The 20317-nt window shown below is 41.4% G+C and overlaps 2 protein-coding genes across 3 annotated transcripts; both read left to right on the plus strand.

Annotated features, from left to right (window-relative positions):
• Nucleotides 1-5194: 5194 nt before the first annotated feature.
• On the plus strand, nucleotides 5195-6695 carry gpr20 (G protein-coupled receptor 20). The gene is made up of 2 exons (XM_030783228.1): nucleotides 5195-5210; nucleotides 5569-6695. Exons 1-2 carry the CDS (start codon nucleotides 5195-5197, stop codon nucleotides 6693-6695), a joined length of 1143 nt encoding a protein of 380 aa, XP_030639088.1.
• A 4099-nt stretch (nucleotides 6696-10794) lies between these two features.
• slc45a4b (solute carrier family 45 member 4b) lies at nucleotides 10795-17352 on the plus strand. 2 transcript variants are annotated; one of them, XM_030781579.1, is made up of 8 exons: nucleotides 10795-11429; nucleotides 13207-13395; nucleotides 13692-13871; nucleotides 14214-14459; nucleotides 14493-15307; nucleotides 15794-15893; nucleotides 16150-16361; nucleotides 16721-17352. In XM_030781579.1, the coding sequence occupies exons 1-8, from the start codon at nucleotides 11168-11170 to the stop codon at nucleotides 17105-17107; spliced, it is 2391 nt and encodes a 796-aa protein (XP_030637439.1). In that variant the 5' UTR covers nucleotides 10795-11167; the 3' UTR covers nucleotides 17108-17352. The 2 variants fall into 2 exon arrangements, with proteins under 2 accessions (XP_030637439.1, XP_030637438.1); XM_030781578.1 differs by having other exon boundaries at nucleotides 14214-15307.
• Nucleotides 17353-20317: the final 2965 nt, after the last annotated feature.

Consider the following 20317-nt stretch of genomic DNA (forward strand, 5'->3'; position numbering starts at 1 on the left):
GTGTGTTTTCATTTCGGTTTCGGCTGTGTAAGTGGGAATTGGTGAGTGGCAGTTGGGCTATGGTCAGACAGTTTTTCCCTCATTTCTCTCCATGTGTTTATTCACACGATCAACACAAGACTCAGAATTAAGACAAGGTCCCCTCAGGACACGTGTGCAGATGTCAGAACCTTGGGTTTTCCCGCTGTAGACAGATAAAAAGCAGATACCTTGGACACAGTCTCGTGAAACTGATGAGTTAGAAAGATGGAAAAGTTTTCCAATCTGATACTGATACCAGAAGTTCAAACTCGGTGTTTAAAAGGTAGAGTTCTTCTAATTCGATCAAGTGACAATAGTAGAAATACAGTTGTGACAGGACGAAATTCTAAAGAAATATTAAATGTGATCACAAAAGTCATCTTTCTCTGAACAATGTGATATAGTTAAGATTAATCTCAATAGCTCTCATTAAAATGTCCTGTCTTGTAATAAAAAGCAAAGCTAACTCATCTTCACAGGTGCTTGATCATTACTATTTAACGCATTTCTAAATTCAGTCAAAAGACAGAGTCAGGGGACATAGCTCACAGCCTGCTCAGGGTTGCTGAAGGCGCCAATCTAGGCAATTAATACTCTCTGATGTGCTAAGCACAGGATTTGTTCTATAATTACGATTCTGCCAGTGTTACACAACAAACAGTAATCTAGTGCTGAATGCTGTCTACCTTAGACTTAAGCTCGCCAGACTGGTATGAGATGTTTAGTACTTACTTCATTAATTCATCATCACTTGTTTGAAAACACAAGAGGAATATTTGACCATTAATTTTTGGTGCAGTCAAGTGAGAGTCTAAATAGGGCTTAAAAAGTTTGATGTATTTGTTCAGCACAAATCCAGGGGAGAACAGTTAACTATATATCGTGCCACACTGGTGTAACAGTGTTAGAAACTCTGTGTAGTTCAAGAACTTTCCAGTTCCACTGACACCTGAAGTAAAGTCCAACATAGGATAGTCTAAGGGATTAAGTTTAAATATGGCACTGTGTAGTGGAGATACCCTCTGGACCAAACATTTTGGTTCATGGTCACAAACATATATATTCCCAAACAACAACAGGCTAGGTAACAAGCAGATAAGTTGAGTGAGGTGTGGCAGAGATGGACTGGAGCAAAATCATACTATCTTGAGAAGCATAGTTTTAGAGAACCGTCTGCACTATGTTCTGCAGACATCTGCGTACCTGTTCGCTGTCCAGGTCAGGAAATGAATCACGGTCCACTGCACTTTGTCACTGTGACACGGTGTTTAGTGACATTTAGAGTAGGGACGACTGAGTATTCAGCACACGTGCTTTACAGCCTGATGTGGGCCATTCCTCTACATTAAAAAAAAAACAAAGAAACAAACAAACAGAAACAAACAAACAAACAAAAAAAAAAGTATAGTTCCACTAGATTGCCGACAGCACAACTGATCATTAATATCATTTTTCCTTGTCTTAGGCTTTTGTCTCACACTTGTGCGTCATGTTTGCGTGTGATTGTTTCGTCTTGACAGATACCTAGTTTCAGCCAATGTCACAATAAAGATTCCATAAAATTCTTCACTCTTTTCAAAAGTTTGGTCATTTTCTTGAGGGTTTGTCTTTGTTTATGGATATATCTTATCTTTTCCATCACAACTGTTTGCTTCAAAGGTAATTTCCTTTCTGAAAAAAAACCCTCAAAACTCAAGTCATTCAATTTTTTTTTTCTGTTTTTGTTTTTTTTCTCCTTTTACTTTTGAAAGCAGCAGAGAAGGACAGAAGAGGAGGGAAAATGGCTAGCAGGTGCTAAAGTTTATTTCTAAGGCTACTTTGTAAGGCCAGAACGCATAAGGCCGCCATTCACTCCGGCCTGTATTCAAACTTAATTTACTGTTGGATTTCCCAACAGACAACACTGCATTATAATCCCGGCACAATTACCTGTGACCGTTGGGGTATTTTTAAATAACTAAAGTCCAAGCCATTATGAATGAAACTTGTGTTCGCTGGACTCATTCTGTGTTCTCTGAATGGATTAGGTTTCTTATCACAGAAACTGCAGAGCAAAGAGAGTGAATGTGTTCTCAAAGTTAAGGCAGAATTTTCTCCTTTCAGTGAAGATGTGGCACTAGACGGCCGTGACCCATTTAAAAAACGGTAATAAAATAAGTATGCAGTGTAACATTTTGGAAGCATCTGTGAACATTTAATAACATCGGTCAAATTGCTGCGAACTGTTACAGCTAACAAAATGTTTAACACTTTCTGAATAAAAGACCAAAAAGATCTCTTTGATGTATCATTTGAATTGAAAGGTAATTTATTGTGCTTACAGTTCTAAAGGAGAACTATTATAAACACTAAAGATACTATGTTGAGGAAACCCAGTCACTTACGGTCACATCTAGTCATAAGGTCACTGAGTGTATATACTTCTGCAAATCTGTTTTAGGAGTTCACTTTAGCATAGATATGATTTCTTTTTTTTTTGTCTGGAAACATCAAAACTGACTTTTTTAGGAGGAGACAGATGAGTTTCCTCACAGGAAATGTGGAAAAAGTTCATTCTCATCTGACAGGATTGATGTTTCCTTTTATTCCAGATCATCTAGGATTATTTCCCTTTAAAAAAAAAAACCCCAAAAAACTCAAAACCAGGTCTCTTTCTCCATAGACTGTAACTTGTAATACGGATTACTGCAAAACTGCATTAACATGTGTTTGTAATGACATTATTAAAATTACAATCGAGTATTTGTTTTTGTTTTTGTTTTTGTTATCTTTCAATATTTGTTCAAAGTTAAGAATGTGAGCTTATTGTTGATTTCTATATATGGTATCTATGCTCATCTGTGCATTCATGCAGGTAATCATGTTTATTGCCACTTCATGTTATCCTCAGGGCTTCCTTATTTTACTTCACGAAATTTTCACATCAGAGGGAGAGGTCGCTTTAAGGTAAAAAAAAAAAAAAGCCCAAGGTAAAAATAATCGTAAATAATCAGAAAAATCATACCCGTAATCTTAAAATAGTGATTTGACCGAACGACCCAAATGAAAATCAAATTTTAAAAACGCACTGCGAAACAGGCAAGAATGGACTGCTTCCTCAGGAGCAGAGAACATTTCAGTGTACTGAGATTTCGCTAGCAACCACGCTACTTCAATAAACAATCTGTCAAATTTTATAATTTAGACTTCAGACACGCATTCTCCAAAGAAAATCTTTCTTCGTGACATATGCTGCAGTCGTAGGATGTTTTGATTTGGCTTGGTGGGTATGCCAAACAGCATAATAACAAACTATTCATCGATTCAAAAATTTATCAAAGCAAAAAAAAAAAAAAAAAAAAAAGAAAAAGAAAGATCTTATTCGATGTATATTATGTACCACAGTGCCCCAACACTGTGTCCCTGATGTAGCGGCCAATCTAAACTTGGTCGAGTTTCCTGTTTGTGTGCGATGTGTGAGGATGGGAGGGGAGAATGGGATGAAATGGTTGAAGGACAGGCACCATGCCTTGGGACAGCGCAGTGAAGAAAGAGAGAGGGGTAAAAGCAGAAAGAGAGGGAGGCATAGTCCTATAATCCTTCAGTGGAAGAGTGTTAGGATAGAAGGCAGCATGCTTGGGAGCCCAGAAAACAGGAGTTCGCTTTTAACATAAACGAGATGTCTTTGTAAGGTAACCGGTTGAAGAATTACTTTAGTTACTATATCTATTGTTTGGAAGCCTGATTGACAGCAAATGAGGAATTCCAGTCAGGCCGAACTGGAAATTTTCATCCTTAAACTCTCAAAACACTGGTAAGCAAGGTTCTATTTTGGTTTCAATAAAAGTGTGTTTGTGATCTGCATAACATACAGCTAGTTGAACTCAGCACAGAAAGCAAAGGGATGCTAGGTCATATACACTGTGATGGTTTCACATTTTTATCTCACTCTTTATAGTGGCGGTTTTATAAAACCACTGTCACGCAAGTAGGTCACAGAGATTTACACTTAAAACACTGCAGTTGCACAATATTTAAAACTTTTTCCATCTCTGCACTATTAAAAGAGTTTTCAGTGTTTAAAAAGTTGCCTTAGGTTTAAGTTCAGTAACATGACAATCAATAATTGGCTCTATTACAATCACACACATGCAGTGTGTGTTTAATCTTTTTGATAAAATGTCACATTTTATGGCTCTTAAAATGGTTCTATTTGTTAATTAATACGCCGGGAAATGTTTATAATTTAATATGTGATATGACAGTGACTCTGAGCTAAATTTCAAGGCCTCTAAATTTTAAAATATGTGCGGTTCTCTTAGTAATTCTGAACTTTCCTCACACAAAGACTGCCTGCAAACTGCCTAGGACAGTGTAAAGGCAGGATCTGCCACAGTGAGACATTCTTGTTGAACCAAAGACCTTTTGCCTGCATCAAAGTCACGTTGAAGGCTCTCATAGAGTTATTTATTTGGACAGCATTAGCCTTCTATTTGGATCCCAGACTGATAAGTATTCGTTTTTCCGGGGGTCCCAGAACATGACATCCTGTGGCTTCCACGCACAGATGGTGTCACATTATGAAAAGATAATCATTTGAAATGATCCCTGAGAGAGAGAGAAAGAGCCAATCTGTTGTAGCCGCTCTTGTGCTGACAATTGTTAATGAACTTTTTCTTTAATTTATGAATTGCTATACTGAAGTAGTTCTTCCACCATGAAATGTTATCCGAACAAAAACACTGAATAGTTTTTTATATACGTCATTCTTAAAGACTGAACACGTTCTATGACTTTTATCCTTTCTTTTTTTTCCTTCTGAAAGCACAACACAATTACATAACAGCCACGGCCAGCATTTCCTAGTCACAAATTTTGATTCCCACGTCTGGGCACAGTAAGAATTCAGTCAGATAAATAAACAATGGAGATCGTTCTGTGCTTTCAAATAAATTATAAATTGCGAAGCTGCCAAGGTAAATACGTCGGACAGTAAGAAGGGAAGGCGACTGAAAGAGTTTTCTGGAACCTATCTGAAAGGTACATTTACATTTTTTAGTCAGTCTAATCCATAACATTCCTCACAACCCTTTAACAATACCCCCAGACAAACTTCTCCTGAAGCTTTCAGCCATAATCTGTGAATTTGTCTCAGATGCTTGTCTTGGCTATCTTTGCTTCACAGCGAGACAACATGATACCACACTGCAGTCAGTTCCTGGGCATGTTTTTTTATTTGTCTGGTTCCCTCACCACTGGTCTCTTACTGCCTTTACTGTATTTGCGTGACATTGTGAAGTCAGCTGAGTACACACGTTATATGAGGACACATGATACTATTATAATCTGGTCTGAGCCCTTGCAACTCATGCCCGTGTTATAATGTTTAAATTTTAATGAGTGGTATGTAAAGTTGATTTTGTCACACATAAAACACAAAACAAATGATAGGCTACCCACTGAGACCGTTTAGAAAGGAATTTTTAAATAATCTGTGCGTAGACTTGGCTGATTTGTTTATTTTCACTGTTTCACAAACAACCCTATTTCTTGGATAACCTCAGTGAGCTTTCTATTTTACTGTTTTCAGACAGAAAGCTAGCCTTCAAACCATGGAGACGTCCTTGACTGAAGGGTTATCACCAGTTAACATAACAGCGACAATGACTCCTGCAGTGTCAACCAACCTCTCTCAGCACTCGCATGCTCCTTTACTGGATAGATTGGCCCATCTGGACGAAGGCCTGTATAACGACTTCTACTGTCTCTGGATAGGCCTACTGGTCGTCAACACCCTTATCTTCATGATTGGAATGGTCCTGAACATACTGGCCTTGTACGTCTTTTGCTGCCGCACCAAACCAATGTCCACCTCAGTCATATATACAATCAACCTGGCTGTCACCGACCTACTGGTCAGTCTGTCATTGCCCACCCGTATCATACTCTATTATAGCGGGGGCAAATGCCTCAACTGTTCCTATGTACACATCTTTAGTTATTTCGTTAACATGTACTGCAGCATCCTTTTCCTCACCAGCATTTGCGTGGACCGTTATCTGGCTATCGTTCAGGTGGAGGCCTCGCGTAAGTGGAGAAACCCCAGCGTAGCGAAGGTGGTTTGCGTCTGTATCTGGCTCTTTGCCATTGTGGTCACTTACTCCTTGCTCACCACTGCTTTCAAGCAATCGACCTGCTGCCAGTCCAAGCTCTTCGCCCTGACCATCTTTGAGTTCTTTGTTCCCATGGTGATCATCGTGGTGTTCACCGTGAGGATCATGTGTGCCCTGGCTAACCCGGGTCTGATGCAGCAAAGCCGCGAGAGACGCATGCGGGCTGTACAGCTGCTCACCACCGTGCTGGTGATCTTCACCATCTGCTTCACCCCGTTTCACGTAAGGCAAGTGCTGGTCTACTTCTATCCGGATCTGCCTCACCATATAATCGTCTACCACGTGACCGTCACCCTCAGCAGCCTCAACAGCTGCCTGGACCCGGTGGTTTACTGTTTCGTCACCAACAACTTCCAGTCCACCATGAAGAGGTTCTTCAGGAGGGCAGAGGCAGAGCTGACCAGTGGGGATATTATCAGCATGCAGAAAAGCTCCAAGGGCTCTGGCATAGGGACTGTGACTGCTTCTAACATGATGATGACCAACTTGAACTCTCCCCGGCAAGAAAACCTCAGGTCATGAGAAGTGTATGGAAAATTTAGTTTGTTGTTTTGTCTGTGTCTCGGATGGAAAAAACGGAGGGGTATGCATCTGCTGTATTGATATATTTTGGAAAGATCGGAGGGAGTAACCATATTTTGCAGACAGTGACGGAGTCTGTTGATGAAACTCAGAAGCATTTTTTTTTTAAATCATATTTTCTAACTTGAACTATAAAGAAACTGATGCTATTGTGTAAGATGAATAGTTCTTTTTCAAGCGCAAAATGTAAAAAAAAAAAAAAAAAAATTAAAACATCTAAGAGCACAGTTAGACATTAATTAAACATGGAGATAGCGTGTACAAAATACTGTCAGAACAAAACAGTTCTGATATACTCACGGATTTGTAATGTAATATTTATTTGAAAAATCTGTAACAAACAAATTAATCATTTATTTGTGACATATATCTAAATGTTTTTGTTGAGGCGTGCCAGTAAATTTACATTGCCCTTGCATAAAAGTGAACAATAAAACATCACAAATGACTGTATTGTACTAATCCACTGTATTAATATTATAATCTTCTCTAAAAGTTATTTTTTAATGTATCTGTCTACCGACTTCGACGGGCTGACGCGTTAAAAGATTGCTATTTTTCATAAAATAAAATTCATAAAATATTACTGTACATTTTAAGTCAAGTGCAAAAAACGAATTCTTCGTTAAATAGTTATTTCAGGCTCTATAAAACACGGTAAAGCTTTATCCATTCTCTTGTGAGCAGTCCCTATTCTTGCAAATTTCACCCAAAATTGCTGTAGTTAAGGGTGTGTTATTTGTTTCTGTGACGGACACGTTTTCCTTTGCCCAACTGCATCCCCCAGTGGACAGACAACAGGCTCAGTGATACACCCGCCCCCCTAATCACATACACACACAGACACGCACCAACACACTTACCACCGTCATGTCTGTGAGACCACATTTTGGTGGGGGATACACGGCAATATCTCCGACTAGTTTCTTCGTCAGTAAACCATGAGATTTGCCTATCTTTGGCCATGTATCTTCAAATAGGCTGACAAGAGCTGTCTCTGCAAGTGTCCAGAACAAGTGTCTGTCAAGGAAACCTGATCAAAACGCACGGAAGGTACGTAAACTAAATATATTGTTCTCATAAATAACGACGTGGTTAGCTAACTGACGAATAATGTACAACAAAATATCAAAGTACAAAGATAACGCAAACCCGTCCTGGCCATGTTTGAGCCTTTTTGCCTCCTAAAGGTTGTTTTCTTGGGTTGTTAGCGCGTATTTAGCTTTTTTCCACATCGTCTGTGTAGGCTATCCAGGTTGGCTAGCTAATAGCTGTGGTCGACATGAGACACGTTGAGCCAGATTCGTTATGGACGAATTAATTGAACGGGAGCACACTGGGTCATGAGCTATCAAAAAGGTAAATTTGACAGGTTTTACGTCAGCCAACCTCACATTTCCCTCCTTCTTATGAACAAATGTGTGTAGCACGGTTATCGACGTAACGTTAACCCTGCAATGTACAGATGAACTACTCGCGCCTGCTAGCTGGTTGCTCATTGTCTATTTCAGTAAGTTGAACAGAATGGAAAGCTTAACTTGGCTAATACCATGATACACGAACAACTTTTAATGTCTCGTGTAACGTTACAGCAGTCAGCAATGTCAGTGATGAATAACGTGTCCAGTGTAGCCGTATAAGTTCAGAACTGTCTATGTTCTACTTTAATGGTCCCACCTTTTCGAAATGTATATTTTACCTTTCTCTGAACTATCACGAGGTTCGCAGGTGAATTTTTTTATTGTCCTCCTGGAGTTGAATAAAGCAACTGCAGGTGCATTTGAGGACGGGGTAAGCGGTTATTGAGGTTAGCCGTGGTGCTAGCTCGGCTATCCAAACAGTTGGCTATCATTTAACCTAACGGACAGACCTGACATGTTTCAGCAGGCCCTTAGCACGAGAAAGATTCCAGTGATGGGGGTAATGTAACCACCCTGGCTAAGGAGGGTGGAGTTGTGACAGGCTGCCATACCCGAGGGAATTGGCAGTTATCAAAAGTTCTGCTATGTAGTCAAGCAATCAGGTTTAGCACCTGGAACATAAACCGAAACTTTTTTTTTTTTTTTTGGTGGAGTCACTTTCTTCTTGAGGAAAGTCACTGTGAAGATTGTATGTGTGTTTAACAACACCTCTGAAATATTACAGGATTTTTTTTTTTTAAACGGAACCTGTTGAACAGCATTGTTAGACAAAGAAGTAGTGGACACAGGATGAGAAGACTGTCATCTTCTCTGTATGAAACACTGGGTAAGTTGGTGATCTGTTTTTTAAAAGGTGCATGCATGTGTCTCACATACTAAGAACATAGTTGTTGAATAAATGAATGAATAGCAGAGTTTGTTTTTTTTTTAACAGCAACATCTCATGAAGTCATAGGGCCCTGTTTTAACGACCTAAGCACATGGTCTAAAGCAAATGGCGAAAGTGCATTTAGGATGTGTCCAAATCCACTTTTGCAAGTTTAATGGCAGATAAGTTGAGCGCAAAGGGGTTGTACATTAGTCTCTTAATTAATTGTAGGTGTGTTTTGGGCGTAAAATGCAATAAACCAATCAGAGTGTCAGCTCCCATTCCCTTTAAAAGCCACACCTTGACGGATTGCTATTACAACGGTGGACTTAGCACCTGGACGAAAAGAGCAATTCGCGATTCGCTACCTCTGCCGTCTCCCAATCCTCTGTCCAATCAGGTACTCCATTTTTCAATGAAACAACTGTGACATTAGACCAGGTTTTTGTGAGAACGTTCACTTGTCCGCTCACTCACTCACCATATAGTGTTTGCTACATGGAACACTCACTGGGGGTTTAGGGCAGACAGCTATTGATACATTTTGGACACTATCTGGATGTTACGCTGCTACATAGTTATGCGCCGGATATTCGTAATTTATTATATCTGTCGTATAAACAAACGCCAGAACATCTACATCTCATTGGTCTGTAGAGACTTGCCTGATTTCAAGAGACAGGCCACAATGCATGATGGTCTAAGTTGATTGATGTAGAGTACGGCTTCTGTACACTACATTTTGCTGTGCCTCGCAATGATTTTGTAGGGTACTGTATACTGTTGTAAATTTACAGCTGAGATTTCAAACAGCACTACAAAAGGGATGATTCACTATGTAGTACACTATATATTGATGGAGTGGACATTTCAAACACAGCACAGGTTTTTGTTGGTCTAAGCGCAGAGGTTTTCAGTCGCATTCAAAATAACAACGCACCAGTAATGCGCCTGACCTCATTTTAAAACCAACCGCCCAGATGGACGCAAGTACATTTTGCTATTGTAACAACGTGGACACTGGACGGGACAATGACAACCGCATTGGTCTGAAACTAGCAAAGACACAATCTTTTCGGTTTGCATTTCGGTTTGCGCCGCAGAGAGCCCATGATCTTATACTTTAATGTGATTGGTCGATTAAAAACAGATTTGTACAACTTCCTATCTACAGAGGCAGCAATTGCTGTTGCGTAGTTTGCTTTTAACTTCCTTTCCTTTATCTGACTTTCATGGTACAGTCATTCTAAAACTGAAATTTGGTAATCAACATGACTGTACTTTTGAGGAATTCTAAGAAATAATCCTGTGTTTGATTTGAGCGGGCAACACAGTGAGAAATATGAGTCTGGTCTTAGTTAGGGAAAGACTCCAGGTCGTCTTTTTGGAAAAACCAATAGAGTGTCTGGCCAAATTTTTCTGTACTTGCATGAGTCTTTTTTTTTTTTCTTTTGTACATTCCTCTGATTTTTCTCATACGCCCAAGTCTTATTTACAAATGCCTTTTCTTTATGCCGTATTTTCTCGTGTCTCGTTGTTTCATTATGGCCTGCTTAACCCTACCTGGATTTAATATACCACCATTTTCCCAGATCTTAATAATATTTAGAAACTTTTTTTTTTGCCATTACACTTCAGTTTTCGAGAGCTGTTCATCTAGTAATGCCAAATTTGTGACCTTTATGTCTTTCTCTCTTTCTGTCTTTCTTTCTCCTTTCGTCAACTTTTTACCCAAGATTAATGAGTCACTCCATGGGGATATACAAAGGAGCATCCACCTGGGCTGGCCTCCATCCACTCCTCTGCTCCACCCTCGTCGACGTGTCAGAAAACATAACAAATAAATTACCTCAGCACAACTCTATATGGATTTGTACTCTTTCAAGACGACGATAAATCAGCCACCAAGTTACACGGTGGAAAATGACCCGTTTAACTACTGGTTAGCGCTTTTAATCAGCAACCCTTCTGGAATGTATGTGGATTATATAGATCTGTTCGGACGTTCTGAGCACAAGAGAAAAGACAGGACTTTGAAGGGCAAGTGCTCAGTGGATCTGCTGTTGGATTAGACCTCAAACCTCAAAAAGGATTGGTTCGATCCCTTCGGCCCAGTTAGCCCTATGCAGGCCGACATGGCACCCAAGAACGCTGACTCGGAAGCCGTGCGAGTCCCAGACATGGCAGCGATTCCCGCGAGGGGCAGGCAGGACGGGGAGAAGGAGAAGGAGGCGGAAAAGGATACTTCGGACGAGTCGGGAAGCGGAGGGTCTACGGACCGAATCCCTCTGCGTCGATGGGTCATGAACGGAGCCGTCATGTTTGGCCGTGAATTCTGCTATGCCATGGAGACTGCCCTGGTCACGCCTGTCCTGTTGCAGATAGGTTAGTATCCCGACCCGCTAAACCCGGAAAACTCAGATAACTCAGCTATGCGTTATAGCAGTGCTGTATTTCAGTTCACAGTGTTGTGTTTCAGGACTGAACTACAGTCAGCAAGCAGTGACAGTCTGTGCATGACATGTGCTTTTAGAGTTTCCTGATTCAGTCAGTACTTGACAGTTTGATGAGGAAACCAAGTGGACAGTTGGTCTACCTAGTTTTCAGAAGTGACACATTTTTCTCCACGTCTGTTGAGATAACTAATATGGTGTGGTGTAGTTGATGATTAATTGGAAGTTAAAGCAGTGTTGTAAAATATTGACATTTTTGAGCATATTTGTCTTTGGTTGTGAGTTTTTTTTTTTTTATTACACTTATCAGGTAAGGTTTGGTATCAAACTGACTCTTTATGGAGAGAAAGCAAACTATGTCGCCTATCTGCTGTAGTTAAATGAAGGAGGCCATTCCCGGGAATGTTTGCCTTCGGTGCAGAAAATAACAATGGAATCTGATTCTAAGTTTAGCTGGAATTGCAAGAATGTGTGAGTCGGCAGATTTCTGTTAAACTCAAATTCTGTTTTTTTTTTGGTTGTTTTTTTTCCCCCTACTGCTGCAGTGTCAAACACGGTAGCAGAGAGGCAGCCCTAATAACTGCCGTTGATATCAGTCGATAAGTATGAGATGTGATTGACAGTTACTAACGTTACTTACATGCACTCAACATCACTGACTGACAATCATGCCTCTGTTGGTGCTCCATGGGTTCTACTGTGGAAAATAGTGAGGATTTTATAAAACCTGTTTAATATTTTTAAGAGTTTGAACATGGAATGGTTACATTTCAAAGTGCTGTTTTGCAATTCTGCTCAAATTGTTAGTCTTAAATGAAGTTGTGAAAACCCTGACTCCTACAGAGTTACCATAACAGTATCAAGTAAACTGCTACTGAATATGCTAGATGTGTGTTTTTTTTTTTAAAAAAAAATTTATACCTGTGAAATGACTGTCGCTTTCACAGTGAATTCACTGTTGCTTTTCTAACCAGTTGCCTTTGTATCTGTTCTTTTACTGTTTGAGTTTAAAATGATTTCATGGACTGGGTTTCACAGTGCCATTATGTTACGCTTTCTGCTGACGTAAAAAGACCTCCTCTTGACCTTACTAACTCGCTGTATTTTACAGCCTAGCCGAAACATTTGGAGTCTAGCCAAAAACAATTGTGCTGCAGCGATAGCCTCATATACTGGGAACTTGAAGACAGAGGAAGTAATGCTGGGGGTGCAACATGAGTGGTTTTGGTGTTGTGAATGCCAGGCTGAGGTGTGGTGGGCATGTTGAAACAGGCACCGGGGGATGGGAAGACGTTTAGTTTCGAAACATTGCTTTATCATGTTTTCACCCTCAGACAGAGAGACTGCTATATCCCATTCCCTCTCTACTTTCCTCAAGACACTCTCACAAGTTCTAATAAATAAGACATTGATTAAGGCTCACGATGTTGATGACTCAACGTATAATTTTGAGCTTCAGTTACTAGTCCCTTCTTTCAAAATTCGCTCGTGGTCTCTCCACCATGTTGAAGTGAAGAGTGGTGCAATTTCAGCCTAGTTCAGCCAGTCTCAGTTTAGCAACTTCAGCCTAGTTCAGCCAATATACAGTTTAGCAACTTCAGCCTAGTTCAGCCAATCTCAGTTTAGCAATTTCAGCCTAGTTCAGTAAATATACAGTGGGCCGAAATGTAATAACTGCTAATGCCATTTTTGCTTGCTTACCCCAACAGGGCTTCCAGAACAGTATTACAGTCTAACCTGGTTCCTGAGTCCTATTTTGGGTTTGATTCTCACTCCTCTGATTGGGTCAGCCAGCGACCGTTGCACCCTGAAATGGGGCCGAAGGAGACCCTTCATCTTAGGTCTCTGTGTGGGAGTATTAATCGGAGTTGCACTTTTTCTCAATGGATCCCTTATAGGTGAGAACAATCTCTACGTTCCTGCATACAGGTTTTGGGTGCTACAGGCTTATAAATGCATATATTGATGCATATACAGACATTGACAAATAGTAATTGTCCAGAAGTTTTTAAGTTCTGTGATCCTTCCCATTTTTAAGTCTTAATCCCCTCCACCTGCTTCCCCTATATCATTTCGTTTTTACAAAATGTTTTTTGCTATTATATAATCCTCCATTTTTTTTTTAAAGATTACGGATAGGAGTGTACAGTTGGTTCTTTAGATTGATTTGAAGTTGAACATCTTTGTTTCGTAGGCTTGGCTGTAGGGGATGTTCCTGGGAGCCAACCAATAGGCATAGTACTGACAGTCTTGGGGGTGGTGATCCTTGACTTCTGCGCCGATGCCTCGGAGGGACCAATACGGGCCTACCTGCTGGATGTGGCTGACACTGAAGAGCAGGACATGGCTCTAAACATCCATGCCTTCTCAGCTGGTACAGCTATAATGGGCCAGCTCTCATTTGTATCAATCAGTGCCCAGTCCACCACTGTGTGGTCCTAACTGGAGTAACTGAGATTAATAAGTAACCATGAGGCTTTGCCGTCAACCTGTAACAGTGGTTTTGAGTTTGTTTTCTTGTGCTGCATAAAATACACTGCTTCTAGACACAGAGTCATTGATAGAATTAGCTTTTATGCAACTTTATGAGGTGCAGGATGGTGCACCTAAATCAAAGAAGCACAGAATATTCCATAGACGAAAGACTTGATTTTTTTAACTAGTATTTAATCAGCTCCACTGGGTTCTTGCTCATTACCGTTCTCTTATTTGGCAGGATTGGGAGGGGCTGTTGGATACATGCTTGGAGGTTTGGACTGGGCCAACACCTTCCTGGGCCGGGCCTTTGGTTCCCAGGAGCAGGTTCTCTTCTTCTTCGCTGCTGTTATTTTTATCGTTTCCGTTATACTTCACTTGTTCAGCATCAAGGAGCGTCAGTTCAAGCTCCATCAGCAGGGCCTGGGAGCTGACGAAGCAGACAGCTCCTCCTCGGTACAGCTCAATGGCAGCCTGCCCTCCACCCGTCTCCTGCGACCGCTTGACCTCATCGGGGAAGAGCCCTCTGAGGAGGAGGGGTCCGCCCACGAGGTTCAGATGGATTTCCTCAACGTGGACATGGTGAGAAGTAAAAGCGACTCGGTGCTGGCCATGCCGGACGCCACCATCGAGCTTGACCCGGATCTAGACCTGGACCTGGAGGGTCAGTTCTTGAGCGATATCGAGCCGAGTGTCTTCGACGACTTTCAGCCCTGTCAGGAGAGGACGGTCGAGCGTCGCCATAGCAGCGTGAGCCAGCCCAGCCAGTCGTCGCGCGTTGACTTACAGGGGGTCCACAGTCAAGACGACATCGTTAGTGCCATTGCAATCAGTAAAGTCGCCAACGGAGATGTCGCTGGTCCGAGCCAAACCAGTGCGGTGGGCGTGAACAGCCAACAGGGACGCTTGGGCCGACTGGGTCACCCCAGCGCCGGCCCGTACGTTCGCCGTCGCCATCCCTCGTTCTACCGCCAACCCTCGTTCACGTTCTCTTACCACGGACGCGTGGGCTTCCAGCGGCCCCGTCGCCGCGCCAACACGGCCGAGCCGATCAAGTCGTCGAGGAGCCTGAACGACATCTACGCGTTGACGCGGCGGCACGGCAGGCGGAAGCTGCAGCAGAGCAGCACCACGGTGTCCAGCAGCGAGGACACGGAAAGCGAGGACGAGGAGTCGAGCACCACGGTGAAGCTCCTGTGGCTGTCCATGCTGAAGATGCCTCCGCAGCTGTGGAGACTTTGTATCTGTCACCTGCTCACCTGGTTCTCCATCATCGCCCAGGCTGTTTTCTACACAGACTTCATGGGTCAGGTCATCTATGAGGGAGACCCAACGGTAAAGAAAACCTCTCTGCTGCTCGGATGGAAGGGTGACAGAGACAGAGTTCGATTTGACCGTGACTTTGTGTGTGTTTTGAATGGAGCCTATTAACAGTATTGGTCAAATGGGCAGCTTCAGCTTGTGTAATACAATAGTTTTTGTTTGTTTTCGGAAACCTTTTGTGCTGTTCTAACATAATGCAGTAAAAGCTCCAAGCACAAGGCAACTTGTCAGACATTATAACATTATTGGTCTTCAAAAATATAGGTGAATACAAATGAAAGAATCGGAATGAAAACATTTTTAAAAGAAAAACGAGGGAGGCGCAGAAGAAGCACAAAAAAATCAATTTCAAATCAGTTGCTCAGCTGTGGCTGTGAAGCGTTTCACACGGTTTCTGGCTGTGAAACGTTCTCGTAAATAGTATTAGACAGGGTGCAGTGTACAATAATAAAGGTAGACCGCATAACTGAGACATCTGTTTATTTTCTTTCCTTCCAGGCTGCTGTGAACTCCACATCCCTGCAGAACTACAATAAGGGTGTACAGATGGGCTGCTGGGGTCTTGTTATCTATGCTGCTACTGCCGCTGTCTGCTCAGGTCAGTTTGACGTTCGTCTAGAAGCACACGCTCCTTCGCTAACTATGGCCGTTACGGTCTATGCAGTAAATGGACCTCTCGCTGCATGAGGTCACAAAGCTTGACTCCAGGTCATGAGACGTTAAGGAGGGTCTGTTTAATTGCCTTGCCTTGCCTCTTCTTTATATCTCCCAAGTTAATCAGGTGTGGGGAGTGAAACAGTGAATAAAGACATGTAGATCACGCAGAGTAACGGGTGGTGTGTGTTCCTTTACAGCCGTACTACAGAAGTACCTGGACAACTATGACCTCAGTATCAGGGTCATCTACATGCTGGGCACTCTGAGCTTTGCTGTCGGCACGGCCCTTATGGCCATCTTCCCTAATGTCTACGTCGCCATGGTGATGATCAGCACAATGGGAATCATCTCCATGAGCATATCCTACTGTCCATATGCGTTGTTAGGGCAGTATCACGAAATCAAAGAGGTGGGTTCACAGTACTCAGTACAGTTTATCTGGTTTTTCCTCCTGTAGTACAGTCTTTTATTGTGAAAGAAAATTACACTGTAAAGGCGAGGAATGCAATGTTTTGATTTATTCTGAGCATGTGGATTAAAAAATGTTTAAAAATGAATGTGTGTTTTAGAACTGTTGGACTTCTGTCTTGAACCCTGACCATGCAGTGATGATGTGAATCAGTGCATAGTGGTACTGCTACAATTATCATGAACCGCAAACTATGGACACAGATCCACACGATCAGTGTATAAAGCTTTGAAGCTCTGAAGTATATGTGCCATATATGGATTATCCATGGACTGCATCTCTCTGCCTTTTTCATACAGTACATCCACCACAGTCCGGGGAACTCTCGGCGAGGCTTCGGCATCGACTGCGCCATCCTGACCTGTCAGGTTTACATCTCTCAGATCCTGGTGGCGTCGGCCCTGGGCGCGGTGGTGGACGCGGTGGGCTCAGTCAGGGTCATCCCAATGGTGGCATCTGGAGGCTCCTTCCTTGGCTTCCTCACCGCTGTCTTCCTCATCATCTACCCTGCCACCCCTGAGGAGGAGGATGATGATGACAGTGATGACGACAACGACAACGATGATGAAGAGGAGCAGGGCCCGGCCACTAAGGTGGAGCCCGGAGCCAGCGACAGCGCAGGGAAGACCAAAAAACTAACATCCAAGAACAGTGCCTGTAAACTGGAGGTTGAATCCTCTATTTGATTGAAGAGGATAACAACGAAGATGCGAAAGCTAACAGTGGACAGTGACTACAAATCCCAGAATGCACTACAACCTGCGGGCAGTGCTCGGAAAGGCAGCGGAAGGGACTTGTTTCGGGAGAGACCAGAGTGTCATCTCCACAACACAAATTTCCAAAGCATTGATTTCATTGCCTGATTGAAACATAGAATTTGTTCCACACACTGTTCAGTAGGAATGGTACAGGTAGCAGCTGAGAACTTTATTATTGTTAGCATTTTCTTACCTTCGTGTGTAACTTTATAAGAATGGGCTTTACATCCGTTGATAGGGTTTTTTTTTTTTATAGGTACTGCATGGACTAACCTTTACGAGGAGAGTTACACGCAAGTGTGTAACCCTGTGTGTAACTGTTAACCCAGACACTTCAACAGCCACTTCAACCCACTTTACCCAGGTGAACCGCCATCACTACAGTAAAAAAAGAGTTTTCTGTTTCCACATGATGAAGATGATGATGATGATGATGGTGTTTTGAAGAGTTTTACTTCCCAGCATTTGGCAATCACAGTCCTACTCACATCTAACACGATAACTTGGCCGTGTCAGTCTGTTATCAGTGCTCAGTTGATATTCATTATTAATGCTGGATAAGTTGTGGGCATGTGATAAATACACCAGTAAACTCAGGGGTTTATTAAAGAAATGCTGCACCTGAGAATTGACCTGTTCATTTCTCAAATGTCTTAGCTATGCACAAAGGCCAAAATCTCTTAATGAAGAGACCATTCCTTTTTTTTTCTGTAAGTTTCTATGGGGTAATTTCAGTTGAATAGCTTGAATGATAATAAAAAAAACAAGAGATGGGATTTTGATTTGCTTTAATGAAGACCTAATGATAGTTCCAAAAGGATTTTGATGGCACGTGTCCATTGTGATTAGAGACACTGTGGAAGCCTCCCTTGTTTCCATACTGCTATGTTTACGGCCACGTTGGTTACCAGTATGAACGGAGGTGTGGTCCTAACCGTACACTGTCCTCTTTGAACGAGCTCTGCTGTGTCAGCATGCAGTTGAAGTGCTGCCCACCTCCATGGTAACGGGTCACAGCACAAAGCTCGATTGAGAAGTCTTTCTGGTTAAACTGTTATTTGTGTGAAATGCACACGTGTGTAGCTATTGTAGCAGAGGTTGTACCAGATCAGAGCTCCCTACAACTCTGATATTTAAACAGGTTCCTACATTTGGACCGTATAGGTATTTGTTTTAAATACGATGGAGAAACTAGTCCTCCCTTGTGCCATTTCAGTAATATTTGTTTTAGTTGAGTTAAAACCTGGCATTGTTTTAGATAAAGAAAAAAACAAAACTGTCCCAAGTGCTGGAGACTTTTTTATTTTTTTTAAAGGGAAAAAATACAATCACGCAGGATATGTTGTTTTATTTTCTTTTTACATTCCTGTACATGACTTCATTTCCTCTGAAACTGATCATCTGCCTTAACTGCTGTGAGCAAGAAACAAATTGTGAAAGTGATGTTAAAAATGAAAGAAAGAAAGAAAAGTTAAGATATGAACATGACTTAAATCAAGAGCCTTAAAGCCTTTAAAACTGTCATTATAATTTTCCACGGGGAACAATCATAAAGAGGAAGCGCCTGAGTACACTGAGAATATTATTTGACGATTTTTAAGTTTCGTGGGGGTTTTTTGTTTTTTGTTTTCTAATTGAAATCTTTTAATTGAACTCAGAATGTTCTTATATTTACCAGGTATGTTGTAGAGCCACAGCACAGTTATAGAAACATGCTGTGTTAAGAGCTGCTGTGAAAATGCTGTTGATTTGGTGTTTTTATGGACCAAACATACTGTCTATACAGGTACAAAATGCTTTATTTTGTAAATATTTGTACAGTTGTTTGAATGCTGAATGCATCTTTTCAACAGATTGTTTTACACCAAATGTTTGAGTGACTTTTTTTTTTTTTTTTTTTAACTTTTCAAAACCTAATGTTTTTTCACATGCGATTACCTAATTTAATTTTTTCTTTTCTTTCTTTTTCTTTTTTTTTTTTTTTTATCGTTGCCAAATTAAAATTGGTTGAAAACACCAATCGTCTGACATTGTTTAGCGGTTCTGTGTTTATGCGCCAGCAGATGGCAGTATGCTATTCGGAATTAGATCAGATTAGGTAGATGAGATGAGGGTTTACTTTCGGTTTATTTCGAACTGAGATCTATGCCATGAGGCGTCCGTAAAACGCTAAACGCTTGTTGTCGCGCCATTGGGTGGAACATCCTTAAAAATTCTACCTAGATTATACAAGCGTTGGAATACTGATGAGCAAGTAACAGGTTAGTTGATGACTTAAGCATGTTTGGCAGTTGGTAACTTTGTGATCATTAATAGCCTAGTATTTGGTGCTATAATTTAGGAGCATTGTAATTACTGATATAGTGATCGAAAGCAGCGATTAAGGATACTCCGCAACTGATTTAGTACACAACGGTGCAGGTAATTTATGGTGTAAAAACCTGCTGCAAATCTGGTATTTGACTGAATAATTGGTTTAAATTCTTATCACAAAAGATACACCTAATGCCTTGGTAGTATCTGTAGTAATCGCATACCTTTAAAGGAAATGTTATCTTATAACCTCATATTACTCAGCGAAGTTCCTGTGCACTGTGCAGTTGCACAAATCATTTATGTTGCCTAAATCGTGTTGCATTATTACTCTGTGTGCATGTGTGTGTGTGCGCGCGCGCGCGTCCGTGCGTGCGTGCGTGCGAGCGTCTCAATTTTACAGTCAAAAGCATGAAGTCTGGGTGTCGGTGGGCTGTTTCGAATAGCTTTCTGTCTCACAAAACCTGTTTCCCGCAGGAAGTTTCGTTACGCACTAGTAGATTATTTAAAACGATCAGCACAACTCTCTGTTCTAAAGATGGTAAATAATGACAGTTTGTCTTGTTTTGAAACCAAAACACTAAGTGGACTGCACTTCTGTTTTTCATCAGAGAAGATTGAGCCCACATTTTTAAAGGCATCGTGAAAAGACCTAATTAAGCTTTTAAATGATATTTCCAGCAAACCGTTACCATTTTCATTAGCTCATTTTCCCACTACCGTTTTGATAAGGTCTGTTCTAGGCCTATGAACCTTAAAGTATGAAAAATATTGAACTGGGGAAGTCTAATTTATTGTGACTACCCACAACCCCTTTGGACGTTT

This window comes from Chanos chanos, chromosome 8, assembly GCF_902362185.1.
Source record: "Chanos chanos chromosome 8, fChaCha1.1, whole genome shotgun sequence".
In the NCBI taxonomy this organism is placed as follows: domain Eukaryota; kingdom Metazoa; phylum Chordata; class Actinopteri; order Gonorynchiformes; family Chanidae; genus Chanos; species Chanos chanos.

What these genes read in the sequence shown, in the direction of transcription:
- slc45a4b (XM_030781578.1), top strand. Translation starts at nt 11,168, where the DNA reads ATGCAGGCCGACATGGCACCCAAGAACGCTGACTCGGAAGCCGTGCGA. An exon ending in TCTCAATGGATCCCTTATAG is followed by an intron (nt 13,396 to 13,691) that starts GTGAGAACAATC and finishes TTTGTTTCGTAG; the next exon opens with GCTTGGCTGTAGGGGATGTT. An exon ending in AGTATCACGAAATCAAAGAG is followed by an intron (nt 16,362 to 16,720) that starts GTGGGTTCACAG and finishes TTTTTCATACAG; the next exon opens with TACATCCACCACAGTCCGGG.